This window comes from Acanthopagrus latus, chromosome 11, assembly GCF_904848185.1.
Source record: "Acanthopagrus latus isolate v.2019 chromosome 11, fAcaLat1.1, whole genome shotgun sequence".
Classification (NCBI taxonomy): domain Eukaryota; kingdom Metazoa; phylum Chordata; class Actinopteri; order Spariformes; family Sparidae; genus Acanthopagrus; species Acanthopagrus latus.
Window position 1 is genome coordinate 6,216,136 of NC_051049.1, and position 20,762 is coordinate 6,236,897.

At 39.9% G+C, this 20,762-nt stretch overlaps 2 protein-coding genes across 3 annotated transcripts; one reads left to right on the forward strand and one right to left on the reverse strand.

The window, feature by feature from the left end:
• Nucleotides 1–33: 33 nt before the first annotated feature.
• Nucleotides 34–8,073, reverse strand: tomm70a (translocase of outer mitochondrial membrane 70 homolog A (S. cerevisiae)). Its single transcript, XM_037115345.1, has 12 exons — nt 7,735–8,073; nt 6,428–6,601; nt 5,247–5,373; nt 5,053–5,162; nt 4,816–4,964; nt 3,057–3,264; nt 2,803–2,937; nt 2,580–2,687; nt 2,337–2,453; nt 2,080–2,177; nt 1,881–2,003; nt 34–1,799 (listed from the first exon to the last, which is right to left on the reverse strand). The coding sequence occupies exons 1-12, from the start codon at nt 7,966–7,968 to the stop codon at nt 1,646–1,648; spliced, it is 1,737 nt and encodes a 578-aa protein (XP_036971240.1). The 5' UTR covers nt 7,969–8,073; the 3' UTR covers nt 34–1,645.
• Nucleotides 8,074–11,910: 3,837 nt separating this feature from the next.
• Nucleotides 11,911–18,862, forward strand: lnp1 (leukemia NUP98 fusion partner 1). Of its 2 annotated transcripts, XM_037115573.1 has the most exons (5): nt 11,911–12,265; nt 14,684–14,926; nt 16,294–16,389; nt 16,677–16,736; nt 18,363–18,862. In XM_037115573.1, the coding sequence occupies exons 1-5, from the start codon at nt 12,080–12,082 to the stop codon at nt 18,468–18,470; spliced, it is 693 nt and encodes a 230-aa protein (XP_036971468.1). In that variant the 5' UTR covers nt 11,911–12,079; the 3' UTR covers nt 18,471–18,862. The 2 variants fall into 2 exon arrangements, with proteins under 2 accessions (XP_036971468.1, XP_036971467.1); XM_037115572.1 differs by lacking the exon at nt 18,363–18,862 and having other exon boundaries at nt 16,677–18,217.
• Nucleotides 18,863–20,762: the final 1,900 nt, after the last annotated feature.

Sequence of the window (20,762 nt, forward strand, 5' to 3'; positions counted from 1 at the left end):
AATTAGACAATAAAGCAAAATAAAACTGTGAAATTCATTCCAGGAATTATAACTTTATTAGGATTCATATTCTCTTTTACTTTGGTCACCATACATGTCGCTGATGAAGAATGTCTGCATAACAACTATCAAACGGCCAAAGTTATGTGGATACCCACAAATTATCCACTGAGGGATATGTATCAATTTCTCAAAAGGTTTACTTGTTTGATTCTGTAAGTGTAACAAAGATGTTTTTTGTTGAGAAGTAGTCGTCACCAGCTGCAGCTCAGACTGCGTGATCTGGTTCCTTTGTATAACAACATTCAATAAAAATTAGCCATCACTGCTGCTACATGAATGAATGTCACAGAACAAGACGTACTTAAATTTAGTTTTCCAAAAATGTTAAATTGTTCCAAACATACGAACATTCAGCAGCAACGGCTAATTTTTATATTTGTTATTTTTCCTTTTACAAAGTTCAGATGCTACTGAACCAGATCATACAAAGTGCCAAGAGTTTCTCAGGGCTGTATGTGGGTCAGAAGCAATAAGGCTCGGGTTTGTGACAATATAATTTGAAAATGTGAGAAAAGAAAAATACGACTGTCTTCAGTTGAAACCAAATATCATGAAAAATAAACATTTTACAAGAAAATAGAAAATAAATCATGTTTATCAATCGAGGTGAGCTAGGAAAAAACACTGAATCCCTTGTGACATCATCTGACACTCGAGGCAATTCAAAAAAAAAAAAAAACATCTTTCAAAAAACTAAAGACACAAAGCTGTTTATCTAATCAAAAGTGTTTTGCCCAAAGTCTCTTATAGTTAGCGTTTTCCTAGTGTTCAAGACAGCACGAGCATTGCATTTACATTTATTTATAAAGTGAACATGCTGCACAAAGTATATAAAAAAAAAGAAAAACAGGCAATCCCATAATTAAAAAAAACAAAAAAAACACCTCCGGCTGCTAAACTATCTTCTCTGCTGCTCCGTGTCCATGGGATCAACTCCAACATTACAAACACAGACATTACACATTTGACTATAATTTTTTATCTTGCATTCAGAACTGCTAATGTATGTTACAATAGGAAAGGAGCCGGACAAAACCACTTTAGATCAGCATAAATTAACAAGTGAACAGTCCATTAGAACTATATAAAGCTCTCACAGTATTTTTCTGTAGATTTGAAATTGTCACAAAAGCCTTGAAGTCAGTTATCGGTTCAACAGACTGCGCACACTTCGACTCCCGCTTTCTTTTACATAGCGACTGTTAATAAGACAGGTATACATGGCCGTTCATGTATGTTTTCTGAACACATTCCTTCTCTTTACTTAGCAATAAAAGGGTTTGACGACTGAAAGTGTCAGCATTGATCAAGACCCCACCCTCCCACACCCGACATCCCACCGAGTCAGACCCCAGATTACAGCCTCTGCTTTGATAGTGAATAGAAATCCTTCTCTCTGTGATAGCAAACCCTTCGAATGTGATGTAAACAGGGTGTATATATATATATTTCCAGGGCTCTTAATTATTTCTCACATAATCCAGTATTCACTTTTTACAAATCAAAGTTAAATCAGACAGTTGCACTTTTAAACACAGTTATGTTGAGCGATGAACAGATTGGCGATCGGTTGGCGGAGGAGTTACAGTGTTGGAGGTTTCAGCCCGTACTTCCTCGCCACCTCAGTCTGGGCGTATGCTGCATCACATAACGAGTACAAATGGGCCATCTCCATCTCCGACTTGGCTAGGTTAATTGCCTTGTTGAACATTTCTATTGCCTTGTCCAGATTGCCCCTGAAAGGAAAGTTCTCCGGTTATTTCAAGCACGTCAATGAGTCTTCTCACGTGTGGATCGAGACAAATTGTTAATCTCACCTTTGAACTTCGATGGTTCCCATGGTTTCATAGGCGAAGTCACATTTGTTGTCAATTTCGATGGCCTTACTGATGAGCTCTAGACCCAAGTCAAGGTCTTGTTTCCACTGGAGCTGTAACAAACTGGACAAAGATTGAACATTTAAAAAGAGTTGACTAGTTTACAAATGTTATTTTAATAAAAAGGTAAAATACCTACCCCTTGTGGACATATGTGGTAGCGTTGTCTGGTTCCAGTTCAATACACTTGTCATACATTTCGTCAGCTTTTCCAAACTGCTGCTGATCAGTCAGAGCCTGAGAAGATACACAGTTGTGTTGTACATGTTGAACACATCGAAGCACACCAATAAGGCCTATAACTTATTGTTTTAACATGTTGTAAATGAGCAGAACAAATGATTGCTAAAGCATCAACTGACGTGTAAAAAGAAAATCATGTTTTTGATTCTGTACCTGAGCGTAAAGAGCGTAGCCCTCAGCACACTTGGGGAACCTTCTGATAACGTCCTCAAAGCCGTCCATGGCTGTCTGTACTTGTGACGGATTGTTTCCAGTATAAGCTTGTCTGTACTGAAAATAACACAAGAAACTCAGCAGCTAATCTAGAGTTGTAGCACTCATTGCTGGTACTGACAATTCAGTTTATCTAGTTCCTGGAAGCTAGATTGCTTTTCACATCTTAAGTTGGGTACTTACCAGAGCAAAGCACTTCTGTGCCTGTGCGAGAGCAGAGTCAGGCCTGAGCAGGATGCACTCATCAAAGTCTCCCACCGCCTCGTCCACCTGGTCCAGTAGGATTTTCAGCTGCGCGAAAGAGAGACATTAGTGAGAGCTATTGCATGGAGCAAAGTGTGATATATAGAGCAGACAGCCAATCAATCTAACAAACTGGAAGAGACCAGTTGAGCCACACTCCTACCTGTCCCCTGTGGTGATAGACATCAGGGTTGCGTGTGTCGATCTCGGCTGCCATGTTGAAATCTTGTGTAGACAGCATAGGCTGCTGCTGCTGCATGTACATGCTGCCACGCTTGATCAAAGCGTTGGCTCGTAGCTGTCAACATTTAAAACGACAAAACAGAGCGTGAGTTTGCATTCACTTAAAGTCCTGCTAATCCACTATCCCAGTAGTTGAACTGAGATCAAGCTGTCAAATAAAAAAACAGTCCGTACCTTCACATTGGCGTCGTGCATGTTGATTACCCGGTCCAGATCGGGCTGAGCAGCAGTCGCGTTACCAATCAGCAGGTAGAATGTGGCACGCAGCAGGAGGGCCTCGGCAGTGTATCGACCACCTGACTCGATCTCCTTGGTGCATTCACTGATGATTTTGTCGTAGTTCTCCTCCTCCATGTACTGCTTTGCCTTCAGGTAGCCGGAGCTGAGGAGGTGAAAAAGAAATGAGGTAAAGTTTATAATCTACCTGGGGCCTGAGATTGAAAACGCAAGACTTTTTGGCTCCAGAGCCTCTGATTAGAATTATTTCACTCAAGTTACGTCACATACACACTCACTCAAAATCAACAGTGGAACAGTTTTCAATATCTGATCTAAAAACTGGAATAGAGAAATGAGTCAATAAGCCAAAGTCAAATATTAGCTACCTCTAACAGACCCTCATGTTATTTAACATAAAACACATTCATAATTTAGCAGACTTTAACTTTCTTAATGGATTTAAGTATTGGAATGCTAATGTATGTTAACCTTCATTCGTTTTAGCTGTAAAACTGCGACAGCGACAAAATGCAGGTGGCAGCAACTGAAGATGTAAATATGGATCAAACAGATAAGATATGTAAAGTCTGAGTTCAACCCAGCAATAAATGATACTGAAGGTACTGATACTAGGTTCAAACTGACTCCACATTTTGAGATGTCTATAAAAATCTTGTTGAACAGCATTTACTGAATATATACATGTGTAAATAAACCACATTATGACAACCTATGTCAAAAACTCACTTTTAAACTACAGTTACTCATGATTTAGAATCTTGACTTTGGTTGGCACAACCATCATCGTCACCTGAAATATTCAAATTATCGCCAACATGACAAGCTCGCCATGGTAACAATGTCACAACATGACAAATAATCGTTCACTGATCGGTGTGTCGCGTTTTTAAAGCTTGTGGACTGGTTGTCCTTCTGACAGCTGCCTTAATGTTGCACTATGTTAAAACCGAAAATAAAACCTGCCAGCATTCAGGTTGGGTTCACAGAGTACATTACCACAGTAACTGACCCAGATTTGAAGCTACCGCTGTTTCTGGAATGGATCGCATAGGTTTTTTTTCTTCTTTTTCAACAATTAATAGTTTGTAAAAAAGCAGAGTTGAGAAGTCATAGAGAAAAAAAATGTCCTTGTATGTGTAGCCACACTTGGCAAATAAAGCGGTTTCTGATTGTGGTCCTTCGTTTGTCTATTAGTAAACGCTGAATTTCATGGATGTATCTGAATGAGTTTGTTCACGAATCAACAATTGGTCAATATTTCTATTTGTCCAACAGGCTGTTCTGTAAAGGTTCTATGCAAAAACAGTCAGGATAACATTTCCAGATACACCAAACACCAAAATCTGGAGCGAGCTGGAAAACCCAACATTCAGTGAACAACTCTTGATCTCTAGAGGATGCAATGTTTGGGATTTGATTAATCAGTGCCCTGTTCTCTAGCACCAACTTCAGGTCAAACATTCTCTGCACCATATCTTTAATTCTTGAGCTCTAAGTTTCAGTTCAGCAGTTTCACATTCCTCCTTATCTTGCTTGTCATACATCTCCCTGAGCTTAGAGTCAAAAGGCTTTTTTCCATTCTGTCACAAAGATCCCTGTGAAAAATTACCAGCAAACTTACACTTCCCCACCTGCTGCCAGCATCAACCTGAGTGCTACCAGCTAAGATCTAACTTAGTAAACATCGTCTGACCTTCCAGTGACCTCGGCTGCCTCGCCCTCCTTGTCCTTGTCTTCATCTTTCTTCTCCCCCTTCTGCAGGGGCTGTGAGATGATGTCATCGGTGAACGAGCTAAAGTAGGATTTGATGAACTGAGGAGAGGGCATCATCGGTTCACGGTTCTACAAGAGGGGTTAAAAAAATAAACAAGTTAGTGTGACAATTCAGAGAAATTAAATTAAAATATATGTCTCGAAACTGGACAAATACCTTGTACTTGTCTTTGGCCTTCTCTTTTCCCAGTTGTTTCAGAACCTTGTCTGCTAGCAGCATGCTCTGCTGGTTCTGGAAGGCCTCAAGAATACATACGGCTGTGACGTCTGGAGGAACACAGGGAACAAACATAAGTTGCATAATTCAAGTTCCATTTGAAAATGTTATTTTAGAAGAAAAGAGAGTCTCACCCTCTAGACACTCCTTCTTGTTGTCTAGTTTTTCCAGAGCTTTGGCCCTCCTGAAGAGAGCCTTGACATAGCGTGGATTCAGATCAACAGCCTGAGAGCAGTCCTGTACCACTTCTGCCCATTTCATCTGAAATATGAGTTATAAGATGTTAATCTTCTAAAACATATCTCTGTCTGAATACACAATCTGAATGGAGAGACCTACAGCATATATGTTATCTGAAAACCAATAATGAAACTAATATTTAAAAAGGTCCAGTGTGTAGGATTTAGTGGCACCAGGCAGTGAGGCTGTAGAATGACACCAACTAAACACCCCTCGCCTCACGCTCTATTACAGTGGCCACTATAAACACACAAACGTCCTCTCTAGAGCCGGTGTTCGGTTTGTCCATCCAACACTGCGAAACACTGTGTCCGACATGGTGGACACAGTGGAAGAGGACCTGCTTCCTCTGTACATATAAAATCATTCTAAGGTAAAGTAACAATGACAATTTCTCAATTTCAGGTGATTATGCACCAATAAAAACACAAGTCTGAATATTATAACCAATTTCTGCCAATATATTCTCCTACAACCCACAAACTGGACCTTTAAAAACAGAACATCTGTAACCAAGAAATATAACACAATAACACAGACAGAACATGGCACATTTCAGCCTGAAGGGGAGAGAAGCTCTTTTAAAAGCATTTCCTCAGTGATAAAACAAGTCTGAATAAGCCACCAAAATTTCACTGCTCAAGAATAGAATGAAATTTTCTTTACTGATTAATCAAAGTTTCAAGTTGTAGAGCTTCACACTTGAGGGTGGAAGGGGACTTTTGACTTTTTGGTTGTAATGATTTGCACAGAGTCTGCAACACATTGACCAGACAGGACCAAAAACTATTCTTCATAGGCACGCCATGTCTTCTGGCTGGCATAAGAAAAAAAATGCTCCATTAAAATGAACTAAAGCCATTACAGGCATATAAATGTGCCGTACGTCAAAAGATACTTGCAGTGGTAATCTAAAGAGAATCACGTGTGACTGTGATAGAAATGACCAAATTACTGTTCAATTCTGCAAATCAATCAATAAAGAAGTTGTCTCAAAATGCAGCACATTACACACCAGGTGGGTCACTCACATTAACAACAATCTGTGCACAGAATGAAAGAAGGTGTTGCTCACCAGCTGCTCGTATGCTGCCGCTCTGTTCTGGTAAAATGTTGATAAATCAGTCTTCTGCTCTGTGGGGCACAGTCCAATGGCCTCCGTGTAGCACTGGATGGCGTTCTCATACTTCCCAGCCTTGAAATACTTGTTGCCCTTGTTCTTTGCTGCTTGGGCCCGATCCAAAGGGTTCTAAATGAAAGAGAGAGAAAAGGAAAGCAAATATTGATTGAGTGGTCTCCCCTGCGACTTGGTAGACTGCTTTAAGGATTGAAGACCCTTAAGACAAATTTTTTTTCTACATAATTAAAAATCCCTCAGTATCTTCAGATAGCTGCTGGGATCTAAGGCCATCAAACTGACAGGCAACAAGCGCCAAGAACCATTTTCAAAAACTACATCCACATTTAGACTGATTTAAGGAAAACAGATATAATACTAAACCACCACCAATAGTTTTGCTGGCACTAGGAAAAAGATGATTGCCTACTATAGCTGACTTTTTTTGCATGACACATTAATATAACCTCAGACCTCATATGTATCATGCCTGGTTTATCACATGGTAATGGCTGTTAAGTTACATTTCGATATTCCCACAAAAAATGAGCTAATGACCTCATACTCACAAAATCCTGCAGCTAAAGAAGACACATTATTGGTTTCTACATCGTGAATGGACTATCAGCGAGTCACGCTAGTTGCATAAATCAGGCTGTGTTGTTGCACATTACCCTGCGTGATAAAACAAAGTGAATTAATTGTTAATCTACCAAAACCGCCTCCGCCTTATGAGACTGATTCAAATGACTGCCTACCCCCGCCCCACTCGTCTTTCTGAGAAGATCATGCTAGCATGACCAAAAGCGAAACGAACACCTTCCCTACCAACTATCAAAACGACATATTCTCATATTATTCTCGTAAGCGTTTTAGCGCGCAATTTACCAGCAGCACTTATATATTCATGTCGAAGATACTTTCTTTACTGGCCTGTCATGTTAACGCATTTACAACCGGGCTAATTAACCCAGCTAACGCTAGCTACCCCGATAACGTTAGCTTGCGCGACAGCTAGCTAGCGGTTACTAACGGCTAATCCAGCAGCGGTGAACCGGTTGCTATCGGCCTCGCTGTGGTGAAGGTAGCTGTCAGTGACAGCGGCAGGAATGTTAGGTGTCCTTGACTGAGCCGTATCGGCAATGACATGCGCAGCCAGAGAGGTGTGCGCGCCATGTCACGGCAAACTCGTGCTAATGTAGGTGATGTTGTAACACACTAGCAGCAGAGCAGAGAGGAGTCTCGAGGCAGCGGGGTAACGTTACCATGTTCTCCTGCTCCCGGTTGGCTCGTGCTGCGCCGTCTTGGCCCTGCACGGGACTGGCGCTGCCTTCTGGTGTTTTCCGCTCCCCGGTACTTTTCCTCTCCTTCGTCCTGCTCCGGTTCCACAGGTACACCGCGCCCACTCCCAGCACTATGGGAGTCCCGACTAGCAGGGCCAGCTGCCAGCGCGGTAGTCCAGTGCCGGACTGCGGCTCGACTGGCTTTGAGGCAGCCATGATTTTACAACCGAGCGATAGTTAGCCAGCCAGCAGCAGCAGCACCAAGCAGCGTGAGCAACGGCCGCTTCTTCTTCTTCCCGTGTTCTGTGAGGTCACTGACGCACCGAGGAATCATGGGATACTGGCGGACGAGTGGCGGGGGCTGCGTGTACTTGTAGTTCGTAAGTTCCATTTTGTAGTCCAAACAACATTTTTTTTAATTTTTGAAAGGTATTATTATTATTTGTGTGGATTTTGTTGTAGTTGAAGTTTGTACTATTTTTGTACTTGAAGGATTTTTTTGTAATTGAAGACATATGTTTCTTTGTATGTGTAAAACATGCTGTATTTGTTTCTGAGGCATGATGTATTTGTTTGATAGGTACGTTTCTTATTTGCAAAACAAAATGCATAATTTTGTGAGTGATTTTTGGTATTCACAACCCACACTGAGTTTGTTTGTGAATCGCTGGGCGTGACATACATGTGTTGTGTGTTTGTGAGGTTTTGGGATGATTTTAACTCCATATTATTGTTCCTCTGGAATTTAATAATAATATTATTCTTCATCTGTAAAAAAAAAAATATTTAAAAAAAAAAAAATCAACTTTTTCAGCAAAATCTTGACCAATCATTCTTATAGTTTTATTCATTTACATACCAGTACATATATTCAGCAATAATAATAACAATAATAATAATAATGATAATGATAATAATAGCCATTATTGTTAATATTTTTTGGTGTTATTAATATTATTATTGTTGCTGTTGTTATTAATATTATAATATCATTGTTGTTATCATTATATATCATTATCTATACTAATATTTTTATTCAGTATAATCAGTCAGTCATATCAATTCAATGTATAAGGAACAGAGAAAAAAAAAGACAAAAGTATCAACAGGCAATGGCAGAATAAGAGAACAAAAGTAAATAACTCAATAAATAAATGGGTGAAAGACTTTCCTCAGGAGAATATTTCAGAATGAACAGAAATCACTCAAATGCATTTCTTATTGGTGAACAGGTTACAAGACACTGAATAACAAACATTTTCACTTGCAACCTCAGAGCAGTAGGTTCTCTGGGACTGTGCCAGTGATGCAGCTGAGCCTGGGTGATGGTCGGGCTATGCAGTGAACGGCTGTGTAAAATTAGTTGTGCATTATGTAATCGATCACTATAGCACAGAAGAAACATGTTTAACAGATGTAATTATTACATCAGGGAGCTGCAGGGTAAAATTGACCATGGACCCCTACAAGTCAACATCCTCCTCCTCGCTGTCACAACAACAACAACCCATGTAATCATGTATTTACTGAAACGAACTGTTCACAGTATCTGAAATTATAAAGAAAGTTCTAGAAAGAAGCTAGCAGGCCTTTCACCAACCAAGTATACCATTTAGTTTGCAGTAAACTGAATTCTATTTTATTTTAGCTTTTGACTTTTTTTAAAATGTATAAATCTCTGTATGCAGGTTGGCTGCAGCCACCAGGCGGCAGTGCTGCTGATATATAAAACCTTGCTGTTGCCTACGCTTGCACTGTGCAGGAACTATCACTTGAGTGCCATATTATGTGTAACCCTCTGCACGTATACATTATTTCTGTAGGAAGACATTGTGGTGGATGCTTATCGCTGTCATCAAAAGACCATACCGTCATGTAGTCAACTTTTCCCTCATAGTAAAGGCAATATTCTCATCGATCCTTAGCACCAATTCGGTGCGTTTTTAAAAATTCTGATCAATGTGGATTTAATAATGGTTCACATGTGTTTGTTTTTGTGTCTTTGCCAAGTTCATTCTCCATTCTGTCCCACTTCAGAGCTTTGTGCTGCCCTGTCTGGACACTGCTGGAGCCTGACTGGTCAATGTTGTGCCCACGGCCATCTGTCCTCAACAGCAACCAGCGCTGAACACTTTTCAAAGTCAACTGTATTTACAAGCCTTTATGACAAAGAGGTCTGTCCTTGCAGCAGCACAGACTTTTCACAGGATAACTCTCAGTTTTGCTACTGCTAGACTCTCTCCAGTGACCCGGCATATTTTGCTGCTGTAGAAAGATAAAAGGGCCACAGACAGAGGTTACAATAAGGACAACTGATCTTCTGGTTATTCCTGACTCTTGTTTGTTATTCCTGTAAAATGTGCCTGCTATAGTTAGCGCAGACTGGCTTAGTTTTAGTCGCTGCCAATAGATGTTTTGACACATGACCCCTTTAACGCTGAGAAGTATTTAGATGTGACAATCTGAATCTTTTACAAATCCATCATGCAAACACACCGACATTTTCCATTTTAGATCATTTAATCAGATTAGCAGTTCATTCAGGTGTTTTTTAATTGTGCTGTAGAAAGTATTTTGCAACCTTGTCCTGCAGATGTTTGACACACAAACAACAAGAAAAAGCAAGTTAAACTGGGTGTATTCACAAGTCTGACACCCTGTACTTCAACTAGATTTGAAACATATTACAGGTACTGTTTTCCTCCTTTTCATATATTTATCTATTTATTGTAATTTATTACATATCAGGCTGCAATTTGTTTCTGTTAAAACAAATACAACGGCTTTAAAAATATCCCAAAAGATGTTAGTTTGGATTTTTCTTCTCTGAAAGTGTAATCTGATTACAACATTATTATTCCATTAATTGAAAAATATTTGGGTTGCATGGAAGATCATGTTGACATATATACAGTACTTCTTTTTTTTTAGGTCATTTGTGCTCAGGTACAACTTTTATTGGTCCCCATCTTTGGAAAAACAACAGATTACTGTAATCTTGTTCTCAGTCGCGCTCTGCGGTTACATGACAAAGCAGCGAGAATGTCTCATAACAGCGCTCTCCTCAGATTAGTCCTCCTCTTTGGGACTTGTGTCTCAGAGGTGATTAGCAGCCTTTTGATCCTTTCAGTTTGGGAAGGAGGATTTTGCTCATGTTCCAGTTTAAATGTTTAAATGAAAACAAAATGGTATAAAACTTAACGTTAGAGGCACGCTATGTAGATTTGGGAAATACGTTTTAATCAGAAGAGAAAGATCTTCATCGACCTTTTTTTTTGTTGCCTAAATGAACTAAATAAACAAACTGACTTTAACAAAAACACAACTTCATACTGTTTAACTTTGTTTTATATGTGGCGGACCCTGCCACCTTTCAGACAGTGTTCTGGGACCTTATTTTCCTCTGAGAACAGCTTGTTTATTCAGTTAAGGGGAAAAATAAATATTTCTGAGTTTGTATTATTACCTCATTAAATTTGTTAATAGTAAAACCAAAACTACAAAGAGCCCTTTTGAACAACATATTAAAAACAGCCTATACTGTAACATCCTGCATGTTTAATGTTGGTCATAATTCACTCATATTCAGGTTATAAACTGTCAGCCATATAATACAGGTGATGATATTGAATCAAGAGTGGACTCAACATATGTGCTTTGGTGACGTGGAATATTTATTTTGGTTCCAGCCTGTGTATATGTTGCTTTTCCAGTTTTCCCTCATATCAGAGTTGTTATTTGACAAAAAATGAAGGCGACAACACAAGAAATATGATTCAGTACATCTATGAAAACAAATGGTCCCTCTGTCCTGTATTAAATAAGCCGCAGGCTCTCAGCACACACAGCAGCAGACAGGGTAGCCTGCACTCCATAATTATTGACAGGTTTGATGTACTCAGCGAGTGGAAAGTATGGGCAAATTGGAGTTTCACTTGTCTACCCCCAGGCCCCGCACTGTAATGGAAACAGCTCCTCTCTGCCTCCCACCTCCCCGTTTATTCCCATCACCTCCATTTTTACTTTCTCCCAGCAGAGATAACTAGATTATAGAAGATTCACTTGTTTATAGACTTGAGTGAAAGCTCTGTGGTTTATTTTTGGATCGTCCAAGAATACCACTACAGCAGCAGCGCCATAGGCTCCACAGGGATCTAATTGAAGTAAGCTACCTTTGCCTTGTGGGGCAGAGCAGTGTAGTAGAGCAGCCAGTCAGTCAGAGGCTCAGTAGGTCAGCCTCCTCTTCTGTGCCACTCGGCCGGGATCTCACTTTCATCTGTTGCACCGGGACTTGCTCGCGTCAAGAGGCTCTCTGCACAGCTCCATCATGTCTCTGAGGCTCCTGCCTGCTTTCGTTGTGGACAATGATGATGACGATGATGGTAACTTTACAAAATGGATGAGCAGTTATTGGGGTCACGGATCCGAATCCGCACACTCCAGAGAAAGAAAACGCAGTTTCAGAAGACCTGCGAAAACACGAGCTGACCGAAGAGCTTCACTCCCGACTGTGGTGAGGACCGCCAGCATTGACGGATGCATGCATGTGACAGTGTTCAGTGTATGTACTTGCACTGACATGTAGATAGCTGCATCACACATTCAAGAAAATATCTTGACAGCATGAAGAAATGTTTTTAAACTGATATAGAAATAAGTTACTGTGTCAAAATCTAACATGCCATTGTAGAAACTTTATAAAAATGATGTAGAGTATATTCCAGTGACAGGTTTGAAAACTGATGTACAATTGTATTAACATTTCTTACATTTCAGCCCTTCATCTTTTAATTTTAGCTGATTATTTCACCTGTTCATGTGCCACTTATCGCCATCTGTTTTGACCATTTATCAGTAGCTTTGAGCTTTCTATTTCAAGCATTGATCCATTTGTTTCAGCTGTTTATATCATTTATCTACAACATAAGCTCTTAAACATTTTTTTTTTTATAATACTTCATCTATTTCTGTATTTCTTTTAAATGTCTATTCATAACGATTTACTTCAAGATAACAATTTAATAATTTATTTATTAGTTTAATCGATCTCTTTGCAAGAAAGTACAGCGTGTAGATAATCAGCTAACATTTCCTTATTACTTCAAGCTAATTTATTCACCCATTTCACATGACTAGTCTGAGCTAAAGACCTCTCTTCTTACCTTCTAGCTGTATAATGTTCAGGTGTTACAGTAAGTGAATATGTTCACACTCATTAGTTGAGCTTAAATCTTTCCAGTTATCATTTGGGAACTGCAGAAGTGATCGGGACCTTTAATTTACCTCAGCCAGTCTCGCATCAGCAGTGTGTGACGCACTCCCACAACAAATCGTCTTGAAGGGAATTTTCTGAAAAATATCTTGTGTTTTTAAGTCATGTGAGATCTCTTATACAAACAGAGAACTTACGATCTATAGAACAGTGCTGTGGTCGATTCATTGCCTCGAGTAAACTGACCTTTCGCTTGCCTCCTGTCACGGGGAGGTCAGAAGTCAATGGCAGCTACATGGCAGCTCACGTGTGGGTCATACAGCAGATACTCAGTTTAGTGAGGTGGATGTTTTATTAAACTGTAGACATACACTTTGTATGCACAAGAGGCCAAATCAGTAAGTGTGTAACTTTAAATGTTAACATTAATCACTGAAGTGGTGCTTCATCATCTGATTAGATTTCCACTGATACTGTGTTTCCATTTGGAGAGCTTTTATTTTCTTTGGTCTGTTTTTTTGTTACTGTAAAAATCCTCTGAGTTTGTTCGCAGGTGAAACAAAAGCAGCTGATGAGAGACATGATGACACACACACTCATAAAGATCGGCCTCTCGGTGCTGTCAAAGAAGCACTGACGGCTGCAACTCAGCTGAAAAATAGATTTTTTATTTTTTTTTAAAGTCTGAAAGCCTGTCATCGCTTGCCAACAAAGATTGAGTTGAGCATTAGAACCAGACGAGCAATGAGCCAAATAACTCACTTATCAATCCATTAGCAGATATATGCTGTAATGTGGCTTTTTAGACATTACACAATATGCTCCAAACCACTAAGCTTCTTCACTGATGTTACACATCTCAGCTTTAGTTTGGAAACTTACTTTATAGAATAAAACCTTTGTTCCGAATCAGGTAAAGAGGTGATTCTACTGTCTAAGTAAAATATACTACTGAGTTGCGTGCAGGGTTCAGCATTTTGGAGCGAAATTCAGTACTTAAATTCGGGATATTTACGGCTCTGCTGCCTTCTGTCTGTTGTGAGCACCCCACATTCAGTTTTCAACACGGTCCACACTGGCCTCTTGGTGTAAAGGGTGACTACTCTGAATTGTTGATTTTGTCTTCAGTAGCACTGATGTTTAGGAGAGATTAAAACCCCCCTTGAAGATCTACCATCTACCCAGCTTCAGTGATATACGTCTGTTCACCCGTCTGGCAAAAGAAACAGAAGTATCGGCTGCCGTACCTCCAGACTACAGAGCAGCTTCTTTCCTCAGGCTGTGATACTCCTGAAATCAATCTCTGCACGTCATCATAACAATTAGTTTTATTTTTGAGCTAGTGGACGTCATCAAAATTTGAATACTCACCTCAAACCACCACAAACTTTAAATCCACTTTGTATCTTATCTGTATCCTCAACAGACCTGTTGCATAACACACCGGTGCAATAATCTGATTATTGTGATTGTGTAAATAATCCACGAAGCTGGTGCCCTGAGTTGAGACACAAATTATAATCAGGCGCTTGAACACGTCACTTAAGAATATTAGAAGTGGTTAACAGCACGATCGTCTGTCAGGTTTAACGTTCCTTTAATTCATTACAGCTATTATTGGAAAAACATAAAAATCACACTATTGTTTTCCTTCAAGCTGAAATTGACTTGTGTGCATTATCTGTTTTGACATCTTTTACCTCTCTGTGTGGTCAACAGTCACAGTTAGACGCCATGAAGTTAAACAGGCTCCATGTGGCGACAATGGCACCGACCCCGAGCCACATCAAGACCCGAGAGGAGAAGGGGGAGGTCAGGCCCCACCAGAGAGCCCGACGCTGCTCCTCGGACGACAACAGCCGCCCCAAGTCAGCCATGGAGAACCGCATCACCCCCATCCCAGAGCTCACCGAGTCGTTCGAGAGGAGAATGTGTTTCAGCGATAAGAGGATCATGTCTCTGGTGAGCAGAAGTGCAGTAAAGTTTGTGAAAATTTTAAGCAGTTCCTACAGTTTATTTTAGTTGCTCGGCATGTTGTAGATTAGCAGATTAACTGCAGGGTCAGTGAGGTTCGGTGCACTCTGCTGTTCACTGTGTTAATCATATGGATCCTTGAGGATTAAAGAGTTCTTAGATAACGCTAAGTGGTGAATTATCTAATGTGCTGACGGGATCACAGACAGGTTTGAACTGCCCGGCATGAGACATAAACGGCATCTCAAGATTGTAAAATGGGCTGGAAAAGGGCTGAAACACTTCTATATGTTGTATTTGTCACATTTTTTTTTTTTTTACCTCTTAACCTGTGTCAAAGCGACATTTCACCTCAAAATCAAATACATATTTTCACTCTTACCCTTAGTGCTAATCATTCATCTAGACGGTGAGTTACAGAACTTTGGAGACGTCGGCTGAAGGGATGTCTGCCAAAAATAAACCTGCAACATATCTCTCCAGAAATCATGACCCAGTTACTCACGATAATCCACAGATCTTGTTGTGAGCAGTTTCATGTAGTCACTACAGAACTTTCTTTCGTTCTACAGAACTACACCTTCTAACCTTATCACTGTGCAGAGGGAAGCGTCCATCCGCTCACAGATGAGACGCTACCTACCTAAGATAAATAAGCTAATAATCTAAAGTTACGAAACTGTGAAATAAATAAACAAGGTATGTTTGGTTTTAGTTTTAGAAGCTTTCTGTGATTCAATATGACAGCGAAAAATAATTAAATAAAAAGAATTGCAGTCTTGAAAGCCAAACAAAGCATCAGAGGGCTTCATCGCAACATTTATATAATCAGTCAGATTGTAGTTTGTCTGTTTGTTGTCACAATTTCAACTTCAGACTTCAGATACATCAGTTCTTTGAAAATATTCGTTATTTTAAACAGGTTTTCTGGTAAACAAATACAAGTTTGTTTACGATCAGAGTCTCAGCAAAACGCATTATGTTCCTCTTTAAGGCCTAACAAGTTAATTGATTGTATTTTCTGTGTACATATAGTGATTTTTAAACATTGAAATTGTTCGATGGTGACATCCATGTTTAAGAGCTTGACGTCCTCTTCCTTGTCTTTGCAAGCAAAATGCTATGTTTTCTTTTTGTGTGTGTTTGTTACTGTCATCAAATGTTGATCAGAAGAAAAATCTAAAAGTGAGGGTAGGAGTGTTTTGCACTGGTTTCTTCGTGCATGATACAAATAGGACTCCACAGGGAACCTTTAACAGTATAATGGAGTAGTAGGAGCACAGTGCAACCAGACAACACTAATAACATGAATAATCCAACATAAATCATTCAGGTGATTCTTTGTTGGTTAACAGAATGAAGACGACAAGTTGTGCCTGATCTGTCATGAGGACATGCGGCAGAGCGGAGGGAGCGTTCAAGAGCACTGCACGCACCGCTTCCATAAAGGGGTAAGACACATTTTACAAGTCAGGTGCGTTGCATGTCTCCTCTGTGTTTACATGTCCCTGACCTTCCTCTTGCAAAGGAGTTTCCACTTGTTTACTCAAATCCCAGCATGCCAGATATCATCACACTGTGCATGAAGGCAGCTCATTCCTGGATATGCATGACGTGCACTGGGATGAAAACAATCTGCCTACACCTGAAAGTAATCTGTCTGGAAGCATGGAGCCCACCTGGTCTGAGGCCTTGACGCTCACTGATCATGATGTCTCTCGTTTGGTGGGTGCTGAAGGCGGCCAGGAGGTTAGAGCAGTGTCGGCCCCGCAGCGGCAGCGAAGCGATGGCTTGTCAGGTGAGGAGGCTCTCGGATGAGAGGAGGAGGTCTGCAGACGAGCCCATCTACATGGAGAAGAGAGAAGAGCAGCACACACCCCACCGTAAACTTTCCCTGCGGAAACATCGCTGATAAGATTCTTTGAACGGAGGCGACTCATCGGTGGAAAAAAAAAATGGAAGACATGCACTCACGGGCTGGGCATCAGGAGTCCTGAACTTTTATTACTACATGGCGTGACGTTCAAGTGATTAAATCTCAGGAGCTTGACTGTATCTGAAAACCCGTCCTGTGGGCCCATTTGGAGGTTTTACAATACTTTCTCCTCAATGTTAAAGGCCAATTTAGGAGGATCCAGAACTCATCATTGATAGTTGTAAAACATAATTAATAATCTAAATTCCAAATCTTCCAAAAGGGAATCTTTGATTTTGAAACTGCGAGTATTCTTATTAGAAAAAACCTGAGTATAACTATTTGTTAAAGAAATTAACAGAATTTGCAGTTTCCTATTTGAATTACAGCTGCCATACTGAAATATTACACTACTTTAACACTGGCAAAAGACATGTGCCTCTACATAATACTACTTTTATAAATGAGATGTAGAAGATATTGTCTTCATAGTCGTATAGAAAGCATGTGAACTTGTTAGGATGTCATGTAACGGTACTTTGTGTTCAGTAAAGTAACTTTACGCTTCACAGTGCTCGTTACTGGGTGAAGTAAAAATGCTACATGAATATTTAAAGGAGACATATTATGCTCGTTTTCAGGTTCATAATTTCGTTTTGGGTCGTTACTAGAGCAGGTTTACATGTTTAAATGCTCCAAAAACACATCAGTTTTCTCGTACTGTCCAGTGCTGCAGCTCTTTCTTCACCTTCTGTTTGAAACGCTCTATTTTAGCTCCTGTCCCTTTAAGAAATACACGCCTGACCCGGCACCGCTAACAACAACAGAGCAGCTGTGCTAAATCAAACATCACGTGCCAAACCAGCCGCTAGGGAATAAAGGTATCTGTGATGTCACAAAATCATGGATTTAAAGGCGGGACTACTGACGAGGTGTGTTTTCTGTGCGAGAGAGTGGTGTGGACTTTTATATGCACAAGAACATGCGTATATAAAAACAATGAAAAAGCGTAATAGGTCTCCTTTTAATATGGCACATACAACCAATGTAATTAATTTGTCTCAGCTGCTGTGGTTTAGCTGCGTCTTTCCATTTCCTGTTTCCAGTTACCGCATATACTGTAGAGATTTAGGACTACTTGCATGAAAGTTGCTCTTATAAAATGTTGTGGGTTTTTTTTTTCCAGTGTTTGCATTTCCTGTCAATAAATAACCAATGGAGTAAATTCTCATGTTACAGTATCTACCTGCTTTGTAACTTTTTAAACAGAGAAAACTGTTCAGGCTCTATTAGAACTGCACTGCTTTAACAAAACAGTGAATTCAGTAAACAGTGTGACAATAATGTGTCCTCACAGCTGTGGGTCATCGTGTGCATGTTTACTGTGGGTCAGCATGTTGGAAATTACCTCCTGGCGTCAATGAGCTAAATCAATACCTGCACAGATCATAAACATCCAGCCTAACGGACAACAACAGATGTAATAATGTATTTCAATCTGTGTTTCAGTGCATGGAGCAGTGGCTGTGGAGTAAACAGATGTGTCCCACATGCTGTGACTACATGTCCATGCTGAAGCCTCTCTACTGTCCTTCATCCCGCACCAAAGTCCCATAACGGTCCTGCACCTGCACCTGTACCTGCACCTGTACCTGCCCTGTCTGCATGACCCACAGACGCCCCAGACCTCCACCACACCTCAGTCCTTCTGCATGAACACCTGCTGTTCCTTGATCAACACGTGATTCTCCCACATCTAAAGATCATCTTCAGATGGGGGAGAATCATGGACACTGTTTTAGACTCCCTCAATCAGAGGAAGGTAGATCTCGTACCGTTTATTTATATAAGATTAGGATGTTTCTTCCCTAATGCGAGACATTTAGTCTTTATGTCATTTTTTGGTTAAAAAAAAATACACTCAAAAACCTGCAGTCTTATGAAGAATATTATTATTATTATCATCATTATTATTATATTTTTCTAATGATCAATTTCTCCTTAAATGATTTTTGCTACTCTTACTTTTGCATTTTTGCACGTCTCATTTACCTTCAGCTATAATATGATGATATATATATATATATATATATTTGATATTTTGGGAAGTATGTTCATTTGCCTTTTTTTTGCTGGAAGTTAGACAAGGAGGTCGATACTCCTCTCATGCCAGACTGTTAAAGCCGTAATACGCAGGATTTACTGTTTGTCAACACACTATTCAAATATACTTCAGGCTGCTGATGATCTGGGAATGAGATTCATCCTACAGAATCGTTGATGGTCAGAACAGTCCTGATCACAGCACAGATGCTTTTGTTTGTGAGTCTATACATTGTGTTTTACAAAAATCCGGCAAATCCTTCAAATATGAAGCTAAAGCTAGCAGCCAGTTAGCTTAGCTTAGCAGAAAGGTTTCTCCGTTTGTTCGCCGGGCAGCTAACCCCTCAAATCAGCTATCTTTTACACTTGACAGGTTTACATGACGACAGCTTTGAGTTTTTATTTTGCATTTTTACATTTCTGCGTTCATTTGACAACGTTGTGAAAATCAGATCTGTACAAATGATAGTAGAAACTGTAGTATGCCTGCCGGGCCGGTAGGTGGCGCTGTGACTTTGTGATTAAACGCCACACACCAGCACACAAAATCTTTATTCTACAGAGTGGTGAACCGCTACATCACAGGAGTGTTAATAAACACAGATGAGTCAGCAGCTCAGTCGTTCATGTCTCACTATTCGTGCATGGCTGAAAACGTGATCAGGAGGCAGATTTTGATTTTACTTGGACGGAGCACCGCTATTTGTTTTCCTGTGTTTCTAATCGTTTTGCTAAGTTGAGCTAACCATCTACTGGCTTTACCTTCATATATACAGACGTATGAGCATCCTCTCGTGTAATTCTTAGCTAGAAGGCAAATAAATGTGTTCCTCAAAATATCCAAGCTATTCCTTTAAATCAAATCTTGATCAGTTAGTTCAGTCAGTGAGGTTTCCATTAACTTTTTAAAAAAATAAATAAATCTCGAAACAAATTTTATTAACTGATAAGAATTAATTATTTTTATACAATAATATAAAGATACTATAAAATATGTCTGTTGTCTGAGAAGGACAAAGTCACACACACACACACACACACACACAGTTTTTGCGTGTACAAACTTGTGATCAGTATTGTTTTAATGTATTGTTGACTCAGTCAGTGTTGATGACCTGTGGAAGTATCTGATTACGACACTGACAGAAATAATCCTGATGTCGTGACAGCTTCCTGATGACAGTGAGCGAGTGCGCCCGGCTGTGTCACACCGGTGTTAATATTTACTCTGAAGATACAAAAGTGAACTCCTCCTACATGTCAGCGAGCTTCTCTGTCGCACTGCACCTCATTTTCCACCATGTCAGGCTTCCTGCTTTACTTTGCATTCTGTCAAACACTTTGCATGTGAGGTCAAATCTGCTGTCATCTCTACACTGTGTTACACCGCACGCTTAAAGTCCAACGAGATCGGGCTGCCTGTATATAAATGTATCCATATAAATGTGATTTAATTTCTAGTTACTGACAAATAGTTCTGTTTTAATGGTGCAGACTGTAGTTTTGGGTGAAGACATTTTAACCAGAAGAGAATACATCTTTCTTTTTTGCCTGAACAAACTAAATAAACAAGTATCTTTGTTTTCATGGCTAAATAAACTGAATAAACAAACTGACCTTAAAGGACAACACTGTTTCATACTGTTTTACTTTGTTCATATGTGGCGGACCCTGCCACCTTTTCTAGCTTCAAACCGTGTTCTGGGACCTTATTTTCCTTCGCGAACATCTTGTTTATTCAGTTATGGTAAACCTTTATTTTTCTGAATTTGTATTATTACCTCATTAGTAAATATTCAAATTCTG

Excerpts from the sequence above, each read along its gene's own strand:
- lnp1 (XM_037115572.1), top strand. The coding sequence starts at position 12,080 with ATGTCTCTGAGGCTCCTGCCTGCTTTCGTTGTGGACAATGATGATGAC. Across the intron at positions 12,266-14,683 it reads GAGCTTCACTCCCGACTGTG|TCACAGTTAGACGCCATGAA; the intron begins GTGAGGACCGCC and ends TGTGGTCAACAG. Across the intron at positions 14,927-16,293 it reads ATAAGAGGATCATGTCTCTG|AATGAAGACGACAAGTTGTG; the intron begins GTGAGCAGAAGT and ends GTTGGTTAACAG.
- tomm70a (XM_037115345.1), bottom strand. The coding sequence starts at position 7,968 with ATGGCTGCCTCAAAGCCAGTCGAGCCGCAGTCCGGCACTGGACTACCG. Across the intron at positions 6,602-7,734 it reads ACCGGGAGCAGGAGAACATG|AACCCTTTGGATCGGGCCCA; the intron begins GTAACGTTACCC and ends TCTTTCATTTAG. Across the intron at positions 2,938-3,056 it reads TGCACGACGCCAATGTGAAG|CTACGAGCCAACGCTTTGAT; the intron begins GTACGGACTGTT and ends AAATGTTGACAG.